The 21230-nt window shown below is 39.8% G+C and overlaps 1 protein-coding gene across 11 annotated transcripts in view; it reads right to left on the reverse strand.

Annotated features, from left to right (window-relative positions):
- Ptp10D (Protein tyrosine phosphatase 10D) overlaps window positions 1-21230 on the reverse strand; it is a 98705-nt gene that overhangs the window by 12784 nt on the left and 64691 nt on the right. For 3 of the 11 annotated variants that reach the window (XM_065235944.1, XM_065235937.1, XM_065235942.1), the window contains exons 2-7: window positions 10800-11325; window positions 10298-10342; window positions 4177-5277; window positions 3682-4113; window positions 2192-3622; window positions 1680-1700 (exon numbers count right to left, since the gene is read on the reverse strand). In XM_065235944.1, coding sequence (XP_065092016.1) covers window positions 1680-1700; window positions 2192-3622; window positions 3682-4113; window positions 4177-5277; window positions 10298-10342; window positions 10800-11325 — 3556 coding nt within the window. The remainder of the gene's footprint in view (window positions 1-1679; window positions 1701-2191; window positions 3623-3681; window positions 4114-4176; window positions 5278-10297; window positions 10343-10799; window positions 11326-21230) is intronic. The other 8 variants (XM_065235948.1, XM_065235941.1, XM_065235945.1 and 5 more) reach the window with 4 other exon arrangements.

Genomic DNA, 21230 nt, shown 5'->3' on the forward strand with positions numbered 1-21230 from the left:
TTTACATAGTTAGGAGATTCTTAACGTCAAATATAAGACTTAAAGTGGACATTTATACGATAGATGAGGAGATGGAAGTACAGAGTTGATAGTTCCGTTATAAAACGGCAGTGTGAAAATTGTATATAGAAAGTAGAAAGCGAGCGAAGTACACTTTTGAGGAAGGTAGGAATTGGGTTAATCATCCCATTTACCAAACTCATCCTCAATATTGAATATGGTCACTAACGGATTAGTCATTGAATGTTGATGCTAGTTGATGAGTCGCAAGACCATGTGAAAGGATTATTCATTGCATGCTGACGCTGTTAGATGTTCTGTATGATCGGTTTTGGAATTATTGAAGTTTTTGATGCTTCCCCGAGGATATCCGGAACCTACCACAGAGTGGCCAAAGCAACTTGTGGGTCTCATTTTTTTCCAATTAACATCACCTTGCATAATAAAGAAGATTGATATCCACAATTGGAGGGTTCAGAAAAAAACCATGCAGAACAAATTCCATGAAAATCGTTCTTTATAGACCGGTTTAAGAACATTAACCTGTAGTAGACTTGTCTTGATTTGTTTTCCGTCGATATTGTTTTCCGTACTGAATACCAATGCAACCGACGTCAGGCAGGCAGCTCCCACACCTGGACCGTACCTATCGACCCATCAACTCATGGACCAACTTTACTTCCCTTCCGAAAGAAGGCGTGATCAGAGATTTTATGCCTCAGACAATCCCGACGACGTCGACTGCGATTGAACCCAGACCCTTTGGAGTGAGAGGCAGTCATGCTTACCACTAGACACTTGTTTTCGAGAAAAATATAAAATATAGGGTTTTCAACCTACGTCCTCGCCTACATCCCATAACTATCAGTGACAGAAAATAGCACGCTTATCATAACCTCAAAGTATTCGGAACATTTCCGGTGTCCAGCAGCCACTGCAATTTTTGGCACAATATACGCAAATTTAAATATCTTCCCTGTCGAATGCTTCCAGTTTCATCAAAATCGGTTAATAGTTCACTTGAAAGTTGAGTAAATTTTTAATAGTCCTGAATATTTTGCCAACCTCTTGTACTTGATCAGTTCATGAAAAAATCAGGTTAGAGCAATTAATAGCAAGAACAGTGGACATAGTTATAGAAAAATCCATCGTCGTGTATGAGCTGGTCCAAAACAGGTTATAGCCTAGATTAAACATAATTTCATAAATTTGTAGCATTTCTAAGCAGTTAGGGGCGGTCAATAAACTACGTAGACAGTTTTTGAGCGATTTTACAACCCCTCTCCCTAGCGTAGGCAGTCGTTGATACATTTTTTTTTCGAAATTTGCCGTAAACTGTGGACGAGGTTTGAAGAAAGCTCCTTACGTGTAATTCTAGTCAACAGAAAGACAATAACGGACTACGAGTGAATTCAACCAATCTCCCCAAGTAATCAATAAGTTTACCTTTGTACAATATACGGTTGAAATACGGCTAATTTAGTGTATGCAAGCCCAGTATTAGCCGTAAGTCAGCCTTATGTTGAAAGGCGCCAAAAAGGCGACCTAGTGGGTTTGTTGGAAAGTTGGATTCGTGGGATCATGCGATGTATGAAATGCCAATGCGTTTCTTGTTATAAATTATAATGCTGCAATTACGTTTAAACATTTAAACCTTAGACAAATTCAAAGCTGCTTACCGTCAACTGATAGCAATCCTGCTTTTAATGTAAATTGGAGGCATGGGATAGAGATCATTGAAATATTATAGGTTATTGTAAGAATAGATAGGGTTCTGCTTTTTTTTATGAGGAGTATTCTGGATTTTTTATGTCAATATTTTGAAATGAACATGTATGTAGATGTAATTGGCACAGAACTCTTCTGTAACATTGCGTTGTTTTCTGTAAAATTCCTAATAGTGTACAATGCGCAATTCTGTACGTGGTGCGTAATACAATCTGATCAGAACTTTGGCAGTGTACACAATATTGTGGAATTGTGCTGAATCGAAGGCTACATATCAAAAAGACAGGCCACACTCAATGTTCTTTTTAGAAACGATTTGTGATGGTCATAATTTCGCCAACAACATGCTCAGCGCTACAGTATCTGTTCCTGTATATTCTGGTAGAGTTGCCAATCTTCTTGATATGTTGTCTTCGGTTGAATCCAACATGCTTAAGAAAAATCAATCATATAACACACATACCTGTTCTAATGGAGTAGCTGTAAGCCGTATCGGTAAACTTGTCCGGCGCCGTGAAGGCCCTAACCTTCACTTTGTAGGTTGTGCCCGACTTCAATGGCCCATTGCAGTATCCCGATTTGCGGGTATCACAATTTTCCGTTCCGATGGTAAAGTCCTCCACCGAACTGTTCTTAAATGGGTAGTACGGTTCGATGACCTGATATGGTGGCCAAACGCTGTACGATTGCACATCGTACCAGCTGGGCATCTCCAAGCCGGAAGCATTCTTACTGTCATCCTCGGCGATGATGATAGTGTAGGTGGTAACGACACCGTTCTGGTCGCTAAAGTAGTGCTTACGGAAGCGGATCTCGATGGTCGTAGCACTGCTGCCGACCTCGGTTGGAACGACCTGCGTTTCTGGTTTCGGCGGAGCCAAAATCGGCATCTTCTGTTTCCACATCTGCTCTGGCCCATATCCGATAGCAGTTCTTGCTTGGATGCGGAAAATATATGTTTTGCCAGGCAGTAACGTTTTGATCGTACCGCGAAGTTCCGTAGGCTTGAAGTCTTTAGCTTGGGTATGTTGCGATCCATCGAGTCCGTAAGTAATGGTAAACTGTCTAATGACTCCATTCTGCTCGTTCGATGGAAGAGACCACTCGAACGTAATTTCGCTAGGTTGTATATCGATGGGTGCGAATTTGTCTACGCGTCCCGGAACCGATTCCTTGGTTTGGAAGTTAGCCGATACTGGAAGACTACTACGCAGTACGCTTGATTCGGTGCCAGAACGAACCACTACGGTAAATGTATAATTTCGATGTGGTTTTAGATCGGTGATTGTGATGTGATTGTTCACGGTGAGATTCTGCACGTAGTGCGAATCGTTTTTGAGGTACTGAATTTCAAACGCATTGTATTCGCCCTTCGGAATGTCCCAGTTCAGCATGATATCCGTATCGGTTAGGTTACTGGCGTTCAGTTCTGTGATTGGATCTGGATACATACGATCTTGCCGTTGGATCGGCTGACTTGCCACGCCACCACTCACAGTCCAAACGGTGATATTGTACAGTCGACCTGGTATGAGACCAGTGAAAGTGACTTTGCGGTCGGTATCGTTGGCCAGTTTCTCCTTATCTGGAATACTAATATCTCCCAGCGAGAATCGGTACAGGTCAAACTTGGATGACTGCTGTGGTGTTGGCGTGTAGCTTAGCGTAACGGTGTCCCGCATTTGTACGTTATTAACGATCAATACTTCGGATTGAATTAGCGGCATTGTGCGTGTTTGTAACTTGGTAACATCGCTCGTTAAATCGTACGATACAGTTTGAATTTTAAAACTATACATAACACCGGACATCAAATCTCCTATGAGGATACGAACAGTCGGTGTTTCTTCAGTCAGTTTGTCATCATCACCCAAACTTCCTGGGTAAGGGTAAACTGAAAAAGAGAATTCATTCAGCTTACTAGTATCGATTGACTGTTACAAAAAAACTTACTTGTATTAACTTCGGATACATTTTTGTCGGAGACTTGATCCGGAAACTCGGCTGGCCACCAGTGAATGATGTACGTTTCCACGCGACCTTCCGGTCGGGGCCATTCGAGTGTGATATTATTGGAATCAACTAGCGGTGCAATGTTGGACACTGGATTCGGTCGTACGGTTTGATTTACCTGTTGAGGATTTGGGCTTTCCACTCCGTAGCTTACTGTATTCACCTGGATGGTGTACTTTTCGCCAGGAGTCATATCCGTTACGTCCGCTTCGGTGGCTTTCACCGATGGGAGTTTGATCCATTGCTTTTCGCTCTCGGTGCGATATCTGATGGAGTATTCTGTGAACTCGGATCGTTCTGGAGGTTTCCAGTGTACGAGGACAGAGTTGCTGGTGACTTTTTCGATTGTCATGTTGCGCGGTGGGTTGGGATCTACGGGATTGAAAGTTATGTTTGTTAGTCAAAATGACTAAACAATTAAAATCAAATACTTACAAACTGCCTGGAAGTAGGAATGCGGTTCGCTTCTGAGCCCGTGGCTCACGGCGAACACTTTCACTTCGTAGCCAGCTCCCGGGTAGAGGTTGGTAAACACTAGCCTAGATTCGGTGGTAAGTACTGTTTTGCCGTCGTTGGTATCGTTGCGAGTATAGGTGACCTCGTACTTTTCCTGGCGTGAGTTCACATCGCTCTTCCAACTGATATTCAAACCTTCGCGGATCGATTTCAAATCCTCGATGATTGGAGACGAAGGTCGGGTCACTACATAGATTGTCGTTTCATTGGAGTCCATCTTTTTGGAAATGGACTGCACGGTGACGGAATAGTTTCGGCCTGGCAGTAACGATTCCAACGCGAAGGTCGTCTTGTCTGTGTTCATCGTGCTGGAGTCTCCGTTGATGGATCCCAACTCATGATAACTGATTTTGTATTCATCCTGTGTGCTGGCCTCATCTGGACTCCATGAAATTGTTATTATTCCCGTTTTGCTATCCGTGTAGGAGTAGAGATTTTTCACCGGCAGTGGTTTGAGTGTGACTTCACCCGTTGCGGGCCAAGATGTCACTTTGCCGGATAAGGTTTTCACAACCACCTGATACGTTTTACCAGGTTCGAGGCTGTCTTTGAACTCTAGCCAAGCCATATTTTCATTGTCATTTCGCATCACTTGCACCTGGCGCCGTGCGGCTGCCACGGACACTTGATACTTGTCGAATTCGCTAATACCCTTTGGGGCTTCCCACATCACTTTGAATGCATTTTCCGTGATTGTTTTTTTGTCGAAAGTAACATTGAGTGGCCTTAGAGGAACCGTTCTGTATTGGGCCGTTGTCGGCAGAGAAATCTCATCTTCGGACATTGTCTGTACCGAAATATTATAGGCCCTACCAGGTACAAGTCCTTTGAAGGCCGCCTGGGCCGGTCCGGGGGGTTCACCTTCTTTTTGAACGTACAACACACTGCCCAGCGCATCCGGTGGCTCGATGGATACCTTGTAGTGTGTGTAGATTCCTGCGGGGTACGGCGGCTGCCACAGTACCAGCAGAGTGGTTTCATTGCGGAACCACACGATGAATTTTCCCGGCGTGTTGGGTTCTGTTGGAATAATAGAAGGAGGATTAGTTTTCAATCAAGAAAATACGAGAAGAATAGGGTTGTTACAGCAGATTTTGTGTTCAATCGCAGAATGTGTAAGGTTCAGTTAAATCATTCATCCTTTCAAATAAGCATACACCTTAACTTATTAATCGTATAAATGTACGTAATTTCCTTCTAATGTATTTACTGTTCAAGTTTAGTTCATTTCAGATCATCATGTTGTCCATTGTTCTTGACCCCGTAACTTAATTTTAATAGCCATCACAACAAACAATTTTAGCTACATATCAGATTTTACAGGCTGAATTTGGCATGTGCTGTTAAATTTTGCCTGTATAATCTGCTTGGTATTATAAGTTAAGATCTACTCAAATATTAAGAATAGACCTTAACTTATTATTTTAACTACAAAGTAGATTATACAGGCAAAAATTAAATGTATATGCCAATTTTAGCCAGTAAAAACTGATCTGTGGTAAAATTGTTTGTTGTGATAGCTAATATAAACGGGACATATGTACACAATTTTTCCTGGGTGACATAATTAATAAACGGTCCTAAAGCTATTTAGCATCGCAATGCTAAATGTTCCACGAAAGTTCATGGAATCATCCCAGAAATGGTGCAGTGTGAGAGACCTATCTGATAGTGCTGATGCCAAAATTGCTGAATCTAATTAAATTTCTATTAAAATCCCTATTCTTAATGCGGTTTTCCTAAATTTATATGATATTGGACTTACTATAAATTTCCAATTACTGAACTATTGTAATCATTCATGGACTCAGGTAACATTTGAAGTTACATATCCAATATTGCCCAGATTTCAACCTTGATTTTTTCGTAAACCTGACAATTTTCAGGATTCACATGCAAAAAAATCAGGATTGTGAACTTATAAAATTGGGGCGTCTCTTACATCAGTACTATGGTACTATGCTCAAAAGCGGCTGCGTTCGATTCCCTGGTAAGACTAGGATTTTTTTTTGGATTTGAAAACTTGTCACCTTCCTTGGGATAAGAAACATAATATACTAATGAGCAGTTCTAAGCCAAATCACGAATCAATCAGACTGGACCTTCTCCGATTTGCATGAAGCTACTCAAATAACCATTTATATTTACTTTTGCTTTGAATTTGATTGAAACGTGTAGTGAACTATGGGAACTATGTAAGGCTCAACGAACAGGGAGAATCGTATAAAAATCGCCAATATAATATCGATAAAATTGCCAAATATTGAATATAGGATAGGTATATACGTTCCAATATTCTCATTCAAATTCACGTATAAATTACGTTAAAAGCATTTTAACAAATAATTATACTTACACTCTTTCGCTTAGCTGGTAAACCGAATTTTTAGAGATGGAAGCACCTCTGAGGCCAAAAAAGCTACCAATGTATTTGTTAATCTTCACGAGGGGTTAACCAAATGAAAATTTGTATATTATTTTAAATATATTTATTTCAGCATATTATTTGATGACAACTTTGACACATTCATAAACATTTTCATGTTATATACTAAATGTAAATAATAAAATAAATTTGACCATTATTTTTTTGTAATAAGTGCTATATTCGCACACTTCGATTGACCTTTTTCAACGCTAGATGGTGCGTCTTGTAAGCGGTCACTGTAGTCGACACATTTTCTGTGATAATTGACTGCCTTTGCTTCCGACACTTGCAAAACAAGATATCAAATTACAGTACCAAACTAAAATGTCATACGGCTCTGTCATACGACATTGTTGCCGAAGACCGTCACGAATGTATGTATTTTAGTTTTTCCCATAATAAGAGCTACTGATGCTGTGCTTGTGTGAATTCTGAAAATAGCAAGCAACGATGTTCTGGTAATAGCATTTCTGATCAGAAAAGGTTTTATTTACACCAAATTGAGGAATTAGAACGAAATCACATTTGTCATATGATAGTTATTTGATAATTTTATTTTTGCTCGAATGTTGTTCTACCGTTTGCGTTGTGTAAGAGAGACGACGGTAGAGTATGAGAGTACGAAAACAAACAAACTGTCGCACAGGACAACGAAGCGAGTGTAGTAAAAAACGTCAACAGTTTCAACCCCTGTGCGTGATGCAATATTTTTTCGGGTCGCCATTGCAATGTATGAAAAAGGCATGAATGGATCATATTGTTCATATGGTATATTTGATTTTAAACAAAACAGAATATCACGTAAACGCTACCAGTTTTCCTGTAGTTTTCATCCCAATCTCACGTAAGCAGTACGTGGAAATCCTGTCTTATTTACCTGACTAATCACGTGGATAATAATTGAAGCTAAATTTGGTTTGGCTACGTGCAAGTTCAGTAAAAGTTACGTGAAAAATAGGGTGGACAAAAACCACGTAAATCGGACGTCAAAATTATCAGAATATAGGGAAAATAAACTTTTTGTACTAATTTTGGGGAAATAATCCAAAAGAAGTTTAAAATTTAAAGAACAAAAAATGTACTTGTTCAATATGTTTTGATTTTTCCAAACCTTTGAAAAATTCAAAATTTGTTATATTTAAATCCTTGGACATTTAAAATCGAAGAACAACAACTTTTGTTCTAAATTTCAACTTGTTACGTGTGTAATATTTTTGAAATTTTAAAGATTGTTTTCTGTGTAAAAATTACAGAAAAAAGGCAACCAACAGTAAGTTCAAAGATTTGACAAAAAGTTTTTGTTCAACGATTTTTGTAAATTTTTTAGTGGCCAAGGATTTCTATGTAGGTTTGGTTCTATCTTTGATATCGTGTAGAGTTTTGTGTGTATGTTTTAAATATTTTCCAAATACCTAAAAAAAACATATTGTTTTTGTTTTTCGCTTGATTGAAAAGGCACTCAAACAATCACTTATTAAATGTATTTCCGATACAACCACCACAAATTCAATGTTGTCTTCTTTTCTCATTGCTTATGTTTCTGATTGTATCCCAAGTAACAATTTAAAACTTTTGTTTTAAAACTTGGGAAACTCATTTAAAGTTTCATAAATTGTTTTAGTTTCACGTATGTTTTTCTATATTCATCAAGTATTATCAAACCCAAACCCCAAAAAAAAAACTGATGTTCGGTCACAAGACAATAATGCAATAATTTCCGATAAAATTACTAACAAACTGACTCTAGGTTCCTCAGTACTTGTTATATTACGGATGTTAAGAAAAATTTCCGCCCGGTGGCGGAAGAGTCACGTAGAGTCCTACCGCGACTTTTAAAGATATAACGGCCGAGATAAAGGCAGTATGAAAATAAGCTGAATACTGAAAAAAAAAACAGAGTGTGCGTTGACACATTTGAAGCCTTGTTTATTTGACAGCTGTGGAGAAACTTCTTCCTCTTGGAATTAATTCGTTGAACGGAAATAAATCTCTGCATGACCAATGTGTGAAAAAAATATAAATTTTTGTAAAATATATTTAGAATACACTTCTAGAAAAACTTAATTTTTCCCCAGCATTTTTCCTCAGACGTCATTGCGATTAAAAGTGACATTTGCGTTGTACATTTTTTTTGGATAATGTCGAATTATCGCAAGATTCAAAAATTTATCATAAATGTGAATGTTTGCCCATAACAAAAAATTATGTACAGTCTCATGCAAATCAGAGATAATCGAGTCCAAAATTTAATTATGTTTTGATATTTGGCATGGAACTGCTCTAATTAGAGTTGGTAACGGTCAGTTTGGTCAGTGACGTTTGAAGAAAATCAAAAATAAATTGTCACGGTGCAAAAATCATCTCTTCCATACATCCTTCGTCAGAGACGAAGTGAGTCCGACAGAAATCACTAAAAGAATTCCTATCACATCTTTTACATTCACTTCTTTTTTTATCATGGACAAAAACATAGCAAAACCGTTGAACGTACATGTGAGCAGCCAAATTATCGTACTAGCGCTTCTTATATTCCTTTAGCCTTTCCCTTATTCTAAGCATTGATAATTGTTGTGATTATCAAATCTGTCTTTTCACCACTGGTTTATCAATGCTTAGGATAAGGGAAAGGCTAAAGGAATATAAGAAGCGCTAGTACGTTGTGTTCGTGGTCCGAATCCGGTTTGTACCTATTTTTAGTTTGTTTTAACATAATTTATTGTTTCCAACGATCATTAATTGTTTTGTTAAACAACAAGCGGCTGACTAAATCGTGCAGTTTTTAATCATCTCCGAGTAATCGACTGATCTAAGAGAGAGAGAGAGAGAGAGAGAACACGTACTGAGATAGTTTTTTTTTCGCGACGTAAATGAAAGATGACTGAGTTTATTCGAAAATTATCAGTAATTGATAGTAATACAATATTCCTCATTACTGACTTTGCTCTCTCTACATTGATGCAAGTGGATAGTATGATCATGTTACCAGACAAATTTTCAACAGTCAAATATTGATAAGTCTGTGGCAGACAAACTGCGACAGAGAAATTGGTTATTCTGATCGTAGCTTAAGGTTTTATAAAAATAACATTTAATCGATTTCCCGTAAAATTAATCAAAGACACTTTTAGAATGTTAGATGGCGCTCACTTTTTCTGATACTACCATGTGACACGGCGGGAACGGGACTCAAATATGAGTCAGATTCATTTGCCGTGTATCTTTTTTGTTGGAAAGATATAAACAATTTTCGTTACAAAATTTGTCTTTTTCTGTCTATTAATCGGAGGGTGACGTTATGCTAATAATATGTATCGAATATTTTATCAGTTAATCGTGCGGAGCTTGTGAGAATTTGCTAGTATTCGGAAAGTTTTACAATAATTTGGCAATAAATTAGACCGACCCAGCCGACTAGACCGAATTGTATTATTAAACGAACCAATTCTGCAAAATACACGCCGTTTGTAACAACCCTATTTCAGATTATGCATTCGTTTTGTTTTTTTTTTAAATAGATAATTTAGTGTGCGTATGCAAATGTGAGTAGCTTACACTCGCAACACTACTGGACGGTTATTGTGAGCATGCAATTTGATTAGCAACTATTATTACCTCGCAGAATCTTTATGTCCAACAGATCTTTATGCCGATAGCGTTCTGCGGAAAAAAGTTGTCCCCATAGTGCGAGTGAGTTATGTGTTAGTGTTAGCAGTAACCCGTTACGAATTAGGAAGAGAGAAAAAGAAACAGAAATTGCGACTAAGTGAAGTGGATAAGTATTATCCGCATGAATGTACGACGTGGTACGCATATATCATCATCGCTATATGAAATATATTTGTGCATATGCTTTTCAATTGAAACATCCGCTGTTCGTTTGAAGAGATTGTTGTTGTCCGGCTTATCTTGATGGTACGAAGCTGATGTCTTTGTCTGAATCTGTAACTATACCGCATCATTTATCAATCCGGACTGACCTTGGAAGCTAAATGAGAGCTAAAGTGAAGTTAGTTACTACATATCCTTTCACCACGCTTGTGAGAAACTAGGTTAGTTGTGTACCATTTTGCCCCCGAAAACTGTGACCGTTGCAAAATAATAAACGACAACTTACTTGTCGTGAAGTTGCGGCTAGTGTATGCCACCGACTCCTTGCCGTCAAAAATAGTGTACGCTTGCACCTGATAGGTCGCACCCGGCGTAAGATCTCTGAGCACATGTTGAAATTGATTGTCCTCAACGGTGATGGTCTGATTCGTAGAAAAGTTGTCCGATAAGCCGAGGACTTTCAGCTTGTAGGTGGAGTAGTTGCCCTGTGACGGTGGACTCCAGCTAATGATGGCATTTTTGCCGGACCGTATAGCAACCGAGAGGTTGGCCGGCGGATCGGGCGCTGTCGTTATCGCCACCGTCCACGTGAGCCAATCATGGTGGGTCGAGTTGGTGTAGTACAGCCAAAAGTTGTACCTCGTTCCGGGTAGTCCGTTGGAGAACTGAATCTCATCGCCGACGTCCCGCGACGCAATCGTCGCGTTCGGTGCTGGATTACCAACCGGGGGAAAGTAGTCGAGACGATAGTACGAGCCATCCAGGCCGAGATTGCCGGGAATTTCTATCACAAGGTCGGCACCTCGGCAGATCTGCAAGAGTAAGGGAAAGCGGTAGGTGATTAGTATTATTTAAATAAATGCTGTGATGTTTACATTCAGGATGTACAGCTCTTGAATTTGCTTGAATCGGGTTTTGAATTCAATCATGGGTTTTGAGTAAGTGACGTTTTCTGGGCTCTTAGTGGGTATTAGATATAAAGGGTGTATTCGATATAAATGGCACACCGAATATTTGAGTAAATGTTATGGTTATTCATACAGTAGTTCCAGTCATGTAATCGAAACAAGAAATTGTCCGTGAAAAAATTGTGTGCACTTTCAATCAAAATCCAGAGGCGTCCGCTGGATAGCTAAAAAACTTGGAATTGCAAATACAACTGCGCGTGTGATAAGACCTTCAAGGAGCGTCTGAGTGCCCAAAGGAAGGAAGGGAGTGGTCGTTAAAGTGGTTCAATGGACAGTAAAATGATCAGCAAAGTGGTGCAACAGTTCAGATCCGTTCAAACATGTCAATTCGAGATGTCGCTAAAAAGTCCAAGGTGTCAGTCGGTTTTGTGCAGAAAACCATCAAGCGTGCTGGGTTACATGTTAACAAGATTCAAAAAGCTCCAAACCGGAGTGAAAAGCAAAACATCACTGCGAAAACCCGCGCCCGGAAACTTTACACGAAGCTTCTCACCAAATCGTGTTGCATCGTGATGGATGACAAAACTTACATCAAAGCCGACTTCCTTCAACTTCCTGGGTAAGAATATTTCGTTCCCAAGTCTAAGCTCGATGTTCCCGACGATGTTCAAAAGAAGAAATTATCGAAATTTACAAAGAAGTTCCTGATCTGGCAGGCAATTTGCGGATGTGGTGAAACAAGCACTCCCTTCATCACTTCCGGAACAATCAACAGTGCGATTTACACGGAAGAGTGCCTTAAAAAGCGTATCTTGCCATTCATAAGGAAGTACAAAGGATCAACTCTGTTTTGGCCTGATGTAGCATCATGCCGGAACATCGCCAAATTGAAAAATTCTGGGCAATTATGAAGACGGAACTTCGCAAACATCCCAAAACTATTAAAACAGAGCTGGAGTTGAAGAAAGTTATAGAACACTGGGAAAATCGGTTTTACAAAATTTGATGGGTAGAGTGAAAAGGAAGGTGCGGGCATTCGGGATGGGAGACGAAATTGAATTAAACAAACTTTGTTAATCATAACTCATTAGTAGTTTTTCATTACCTGCAAATTTCAAAAAATCCTATACTCGGTTTAATTTTGGTGAGTAAATATGTGTGTGCAATTTATAACGAATACACCCTTTTCGTTGATTGCGACCCACTTTGAGATGTATTATAAACTCACAACACACCTTGAGCATTTTTCAAGTTTCTTTAAAATAAAACAAATGGTTAAAGGATCCTATTAGATTTTTCTCGAAAAATCAGCATTAATTGAATGAGCACGGTTCATTTCTAATCTCCCTTTCCTCACATAGCACACCATTTTCTAGATTCAGATCGCCGTTTTTAGAACGAATTTCGGTATGTGAAAGATTGAACAAGGAAATTTATTAGGAAATCTTGAATGTAGGACAAACTGAGGCGCAGATTACAATTTTAAGAAATTTTATGAAAGATCTCGAATACAAAAACTTCTGTAACACCTCATAGACACATTTACATAACTCTGGGACCTAGAAAACTTTTCTAGATCGCAGTCTAAGAAATATTCTCATTATTCTGGAATGAGAATTTTTTTACAAAATCATGCCATTTGTAAAGATTATAAACAATGAACATTTTAACATACCTCTACACACTTAGAAATACCTAATATTACAGGTGACGGAATGCATATTTGACATAAAGGATGAGTCATAAAAAAATATATCATGTAAAATTAAGTGCTCCAAGACTGAAAAGTTCGAAAGTACGTTTGATTGAGCTGAATTTCGCGTCTATTATGACTCAATTTTATGTTAAAATTGACGCTTGTATATTGACATATTGACATCTCAGAGCACCTAAATTTTCATAAATTTTTCTAAGTGTGCAACATCACCATCAGCTAGGGTAAGACTTCCCCTACCCGACGGTAATGTGGGTTTGCGTGGGTGTGCCTTTACTTCCTAGAAATCATAGAGAGAAGTCATTGTTTACTAAAGCTGCTATGCCCTTATTCCAGCTCTATCTAGATTTGCTGGGAAGTCGCCCGAAAAAATGCCAGATGTGTGTGCAATTCAATATGATCAATAATGATTGAATCATTTAAAGCTCGTGAGATTTGAATACTTCAAATCTGAATTTAAGCACTTTTTCTGGGAGCATATGGATCATTTCTGGATGTGGCACTATCGCCCTGAGGGTGTCCGGCCATTGGTTTGAAGGATTTTAGGCCAAATGACCATAAGCCCAGACTTAAATAAATGTTGACGACCTTCCTTACACAATTATAGTTGATTTTTTTGAATGTAAATTTCTAATTTATTATGAAAAATAATAATGTTGGTTTCTAGGGATAGTTGCTAGACACTCGGTACCTTGGATCTCTCGTTCTACTAACACTTTTTGCATTAGTGGGCTTGATGGTTACTTGCGTAGTGGTGAGAGCTTTCTGTGCCAACCAAAGCTGGAATCGAACCCGCTGCCTCCTTTTTGCTAATACTGTTAATCTGAGTCTTTTCAACTGTTTTAATGTATTTTCTCAAAAAAAAAAAACATTATGGCCTAATAATTTTAAACAGCTTTTCCGTAGCCAATGGATTTGTATTTTTCCTGCTACATTTGCTTTCTGACCCATAGTGCATTGCACTAAATATGGTCCATGAAAACCGAAAGCGTTGGTGATGATTTTTCCATCGGTTTTACGTTAAATTGATTTTTTACCCAGTTAAATGAAGAGGAAAGTTCTTCACAGTCAGTAAGACCGAATCCACGAGCAAGATATGCTGATTGGCAATTTCGACAACAGAACTTGCCTAATGAAGCGAGCTATAACCACTTTGCCAGTTTCTATGGGTAGATATATTAAACCAGCAATTTGTATTGATCTTCACGTTTTCGCTATGTACGTATATCTACAGGCTTCTAAATAGAGAGGAAAGGCAACTGATCGTGTTGCAGCTACCAGATACGTACATAATTTTCAAGGGTGTGAAATGCGTTTTTCGCTTACATTACAGGTTTGATGAATTGATTCGATGAGGTAGGCATTCGGTTTGATTTAGTGATACTCTTTTTGCGTGCACTTTTTTGTTTAAAGCTGAAGGTGACTCAAGAAATTGTAGCGCTATTTAGTACACCACCGCTTTTTGATGTTTTCAGGCTCGAAGAATAAGCAGTTATCGGATATCTACACACATAGATTAGAAAAAAATATAACACGAATCGCAATTCATCTTTTACGTAAATGGCAAAACGTAAGCAAAACGTTCATGTTAAATTGAGGGTCCTATGCAATGCAAAAAACACACGGTTGATTGAATTGAATGCCTTTTACGACTTAATTTTGTGTCGATCATTGAACATTGAGATTTAAATGGTTTTTCATATTCAGTTTTATCCCTGCCATGTAGAGCTCTTTGACGGAGTCTAAATCGTTCTATACACGAGGCATTTAACGGTATTCTGTTATGTGTTCAAACTTATTGTTTGAATTTGCTTCACGTGGCATAAATTAATTTTCCCTGGATGCCTAGTACCTTGGTGCCATGTGTTTGTATACAGCTTAGTCAAACTATTTTATGCATAGTTCGGAAACCAGATGTCCTTGTTTAGTTTAACTGAAGGTAATTGTTCATATTTAGGACACTATGATTAACGTAGAAATGAATTTAGACCAAATTCTATTAGACTGGATGCCTACCTTACCATACTTGTGTTGGTTCAATGTCCTTAGGTGAGACTTCACCTACTTTACATTGTAAAGGCCGGATTCGAAGCAAACATCATTTTTGACGGATTGCTATCGGGCATTCTAACAACGTGTCCCGCCAATTATATATTTTAAGTTTTAGCGACTTCCTGATACTGGGCTAATGGTTCATCACCTCCTTACGCCGTTTTCATATACCCCACCAAAAATTTCGTTCTAAACACACGTAGTTTGAAAACCCCGAGCATTGTCCACGACTGGTGCTCGTTCAAAACTGCCGGTATTATTAGCGGCTTGTACATGGTAGTGCGGGGGCGAAGTCTACCAAACCTCAAGGTCTTGTGGAGCCCGTCAGGACGGAATTGAAACTTGTAGAACGAATTTAGAATCAAGAAGCAGTATTAGATTTTAAACAATATCTCAACAATTTGTGACTCTTTATCAAATCCAACGATACGTATGGAAAGGTGAATAAATTTAGAAGTCATCTTTGACAGAAATACTTCATTTTTTTTGTTTAAACTCGTTCAGAAAAAAGAGGTAAAGCTCGGCTTGTGCTTAGTAGGACGGAAATTAGATCAAAAACCCTATTTAAAGAAAATGTGATTTACTCGATCACGTTTACGGGAGCTAAGTCATGAATTCAAATGAAAGCAATTCAGGTTATCGTGATTTTTTGTTCACGAAAACCGGAATGGTTTTTTTTTTGCGTGGGCCAACAAATATATTGTCTTCGACGTATTAATCTTTAACCCAACCTTTGCTGCTGGTTTACTGCCATGCCACAGCCTAAAATGTTATTTCGATAATGTACACGTCATCTGTGAAGCACACTTCATAACACCTTCTAGTGCAATGTTAAACAGGAGGCAGGTAAGACCATCGCCTTGACGAAGTCCTTGACATGTTTCAAACGAGTCCGAAAACATACCCAATATCTACAAACAGGACTGTTCACCATCCACTGTAGCCTTGATCAGTCTGATTAGTTTCTCGGGAAAACCACTCTCGACCACAATCTTCCATAGCTCGTCAATAGTATTGGGAGCGGTCTTGAGGATCTGCCTTAAGGTAAAGATTAAGTCTGTTGTCAATTTCCCGTCCACAACACCGTCTTGGGAGAAGTTCTCCCAAATCTGCTAACTAAGGGAAATAGACGGCGAAAGATGATCTGAGAAAACACATTGTAGGCTGCGCAGAGTATTGGAATCGCTCGATAGTTCTCACGTTCCAACTTGTCACTAAATGAACGATACACAGATAAAAATTCTGAATTTTAATAGTGATGTAAACATTCATTCACGTAAACTTGTATTTAATTTCACGCAACCAAGCAACTTGTAAACAATGTTGTTTACAACAATGGGCTTTTGTATACAATATTTGCTACATTGCATGAGATGTATCAAAACTTAACATGATGTATAATGTAAACTTATATGATATGTGACGCTCCATTTATGTGCATCATACTGAACAGAAATTTACACTACTTTTTCGAACTGTGTACTAAAAGACCATGGTAAAATTAACGTGCCCATTTGAGCATAGTAGACAGTGATAATCAACTTTTAAAAGTGTCAGGATTTGTGGACGAGGTGTTAGGTCAGGATTGCGAATCTTGACGGTACACAGATAAAAATTCTGAATTTTAATTGTGATGTAAACATTCATTCACGTAGACTTGTATTTTATTTCATGCAACCGAGCAACTTGTAAACAATGTTGTTTACAAAGATGGGCTTTTGTATATAATATTTGCTACTTTGCATGAAATGTGTCAGAACTTTATATGATACATAATGTAAACATATATGATATGTGACGCTCCATTTATGTGCATCATATTGAACAGATATTTACACTACTTTTTCGAACTGTGTATATATTTTTTGTTCTTTATTTAACGTCGTTCTCTGTTTCAAAATAGATTCAACATCGAGCGTCGGTTGATTAATCACGGTCGGTTGCCAGGGAGGCGACTTCCACGCCTGAAACCCATCGAAACCATCAACACATGAGTTGAGACCAACGGCTTTACTTCCTTTCTGAAGACGTGACCAGAGATTTTTTCGTCTCAGAAAATCCCAATAACCCAATTGAACCCAGACACACTAGGGTGAGAAAGCAGTTACAATTACCACTCTTGACTATCAGTCGGTGTAGGCAAGTAGCCAACCCAGGCAAGTGGCTCTGAACCTGGCTCCTGGCTGTTGCGGAGGCCGAATATGATTTGATTGTGCTGACGGAAACGTGGCTGAACGACCGAATTTACTCATCGCAACTTTTCGGGTCACTCTATTCCGTCTTTAGAACTGACCGGTCTGCCCTAAACAGTCAAAAATCGCGCGGTGGCGGAGTCCTGATTGCAGTATCTACTAGACTAGCCAGCTACGTAAGTACGTCACCCATTTCCAGTCAACTGGAACAGCTGTGGATTGTCGTAGAACTTCCACAAAGCAAGCTTAGTGTAGGCGCAATCTACCTGCCTCCCGACCGCAAAAACGACTGCACGATCATCCGTGAGCATGTGGAATCGTTAGGGTCAATTTCGTCACAATTAAGTCCCTGCTCTCCCGCTTTCGTATTTGGTGACTACAATCAAGCTGGTCTACAGTGGCGCTTTACAGACAGTGGCACACCATTAATTGCTCCACTGTTTTCGCATATGCCGGTTGCTTGCTGTGCTCTTTTGGACGGTTTTAACTTTTACGGGTTCACACAAGTGAATACTTTTCCGAACCGAAATGGACGTTTGCTAGATCTTGTCCTGGCAAATAATTCCGCACTACCGGGCACTTCTGTTTCCTTGCCCGTCGAGCCACTGATTGATCTAGATGCCGATCATCCCGCTCTCGTCGTGTCATTTAGTTTACCTGCGCCGATTCTTTTTACGCCGTCATCTGAGTGCTACTCTTTGGACTTTCGCCGGGCCGATTATGTTGCATTGAACAATGCGCTTGCGGAAATTGATTGGCAATTTATCGAAACTGCCGCTAGCGTGAATGATGCAGTGGATTTTTTCAGTGCAGCACTGGAAGATGCTATTTTCCGCATTGTCCCAGCTCGACGACCTCCGCTAAAGCCTGCATGGTCTAACCCACGCCTACGCGTGCTAAAACGTCAACGCTCTGCCGCCCTCCGAAAGTATTGTAACTCTCGCTCGCCGTACTACAAACGACTGTTCAATTTTGCGAGTCGTAGTTATCGAAATTACAATCGTTTTCTCTATAATCGACACGTGAGACGCACGGAAGCGAACCTTCGCACGAATCCGAAAAGTTTTTGGTCGTTTGTCAACTCAAAACGGAAGGAATCCGGATTGCCTTGTTCCATGTTTCTCGGGAATGACTCGGCTAATAGTGAAAGAGAAAAATGCGACATGTTTGCTCGTCATTTCAAGCAAGTGTTCAACGATTTCTCCGCTTCGCCAACACAAGTGCTGGATGCTGCTGTTGGGATGCCACGTGATGTGTTTAGTTTCGTTATTCCGCGCATTTCAGAAGACATGGTGATAGCCGCAACACGCAGACTGAAGCTATCGTTCGCCTCCGGACCTGACGGCATTCCGTCATCAGTTCTAAAACGTTGTGTAGCCAATCTCTGCCTTCCACTTGCGAGACTATTCAATCTCTCGGGACAGCAATGTGAGTTCCCCTGCCGCTGGAAACTTTCTTATCTGTTCCCAGTGCACAAAAAAGGAGATAAACGGAATGTCATAAATTATCGTGGAATCACCTCCCTGTGTGCCTGCTCAAAACTGTTCGAGATTATCATAAATGGTGCTCTGTTCGCACGCTGCAAAAATTATATCGATACAGAACAACACGGTTTCTACCCGAAGCGCTCCGTGTCCACGAACCTGGTGCAGTTCACTTCTAACTGTCTGCGATGCATGGATTCAGGATGGCAAGTCGATACTGCGTATATGGATCTAAAAGCTGCGTTTGACACGGTGGACCATAATATCTTGCTGGCCAAGCTGGAGATACTTGGCATCTCGTCAACTGCTGTGGATTGGTTCAGATCTTACTTGGTGAATCGCTATGTACATGTCAAGATTGGCGCGTCGGAATCGGATGTTTTCTCAAACAACTCGGGAGTCCCGCAAGGCAGTAACCTAGGACCGCTACTATTTTCGATCTTTTTAAACGATGTCGCCTTGCTGATACCATTAGGATGTCGCGTTTTCTATGCAGACGATACGAAAATCTACAAAATTATTAAAAGCCTCTCGGACTGCTGGGATCTCCAGAATATGTTAAGTATTTTTGCTGACTGGTGCTCAAGAAATTTGATGAGTCTAAGCATAGAAAAATGTAACATTATTTCATATCACCGAAAAATTGAACCAATCATGTTTGACTATGGTCTCTACGGACGCTGTCTTGCTCGTGTAGAGCACATAAAGGATCTCGGCGTTACCTTGGACTGCAGACTCACTTTCAGAATCCACTACACTGACATCATCTCCAGAGCTAATCGACAGTTGGGCTTTATTTTCAAAATTGCCGACGAGTTTCGTGACCCGCTATGTCTCAGGTCACTTTACTGCTCGCTTGTGCGATCCTTATTGGAGTCAAGTTCAGTTGTTTGGTGCCCTTTCCATGCTAGCTGGATCACTAGAATTGAATCCGTTCAACGCAAGTTTGTGAGATATGCTCTTCGTTTCCTCAACTGGCGTGACCCAACGAACTTGCCACCGTACGAGGAGCGTTGCCGTCTCCTGGGAATCGAGCCATTAGAGGTGAGACGGACGGTCGCTCAAGCTATGTTCGCTGGAAAGCTGCTTACAGGTGACATTGACTGCCCAACACTGCTGTCACAGCTAAATATGTATGCCCCTGAGAGGTCTCTTCGTCAACGCGACTTTCTGTTTTTGGAACCACGGAGCCGGAATTATACACAACACGAGCCAATTCGAGCAATCAGCCGGCAATTCAACAACTTTTTTTATATGTTCGACTTCAATGTATCAGCTGACGTGTTTCGTCATCGGCTACTTGGCCTTTTCCGTACCGTTGACCGTAACTATTTAGTTTAAGTTTTATTCATTTAGACAGTATTTGTTCAATCTCAAGACCAACAATTGAAATGGCCTTGACTCCATTTTGTAGACAGGCCTTGTAAGGCCGTTTTCTCGCGAACCGAGGCCTTCATTCGCAAACCTAAACCACAATCGGGTAGAGGAGAATTTCCTCTACCTGTTCATTATGTTGGTTTGCCTTTGCGGACTTCGGTTCGCGAGAGAATGGCCTTACAAGGTTTGTTTGCAAAATGGAGTTGGGGCCATTTCAATTGTTGGTCTTGATCTCATATTTGTGGACAGTGACTTTGGCTGCCGCTTTTTCGCAGATAGAGGTTCACTCCTGTAGATTACCGGTGCCAGCTGATAGAGGAAACATTCCTCTATCTGATGATATCGGCGGTTTGCAGGTGTGAGCTTTTGTTCCCGGGAGATGGTTGACGAAAGCGGTTGTACCCTTTTGAACCTATGACAACAACCGCACGAAATGAAAAGTTTCGCATATTGAGCTGCCACCTAGCGTAGTTTTTGATAGCGCTTTGTGGTGAATATAAAATCGGACAAAATAATAATAATAATCAACTCGAGTTTGGATGCGGTTTGCTCGGGAGCTGTGAGGGTGGATTTGCTCGGGAATGGGTGGTATTCTGCTCGAGTTTGGGTGGGTGTCACTCGTGTTTTTGCGGATTTTCCGGAAAATCTACAGGAGTACTATTTCTTTTTTTCTCTCTTTTATTTATTTACATATTTAAAAATCGCCCTTATTGTCAGTCAAAAAATCCATGGTTGTAACCTAAAAATACATGGTTCGTTGCGAATATACCTATATTAACATAATCTATAATATATTTAAGGATTTCATACCTCAGAGATAGTTTTGGGAGTATTATGGGCACTGTTCTTAATGAAACACTTTTTTTTAAATATAATTTCGACTTAAATTTTAACGAGGGAGTAAGTAGTTTTACCACGTGATGATTGCAGGGAATATCTTGTAGATCTTGCTGCCTTTTTTCTCAATGATAAATGAGGCGTGGGAGTGGG

This window comes from Ochlerotatus camptorhynchus, unplaced genomic scaffold (assembly GCF_037179485.1).
Source record: "Ochlerotatus camptorhynchus isolate MF236.1 unplaced genomic scaffold, CSIRO-AGI_Acam_v1.1 ptg000510l, whole genome shotgun sequence".
NCBI classification, from domain to species: Eukaryota; Metazoa; Arthropoda; class Insecta; order Diptera; family Culicidae; genus Ochlerotatus; species Ochlerotatus camptorhynchus.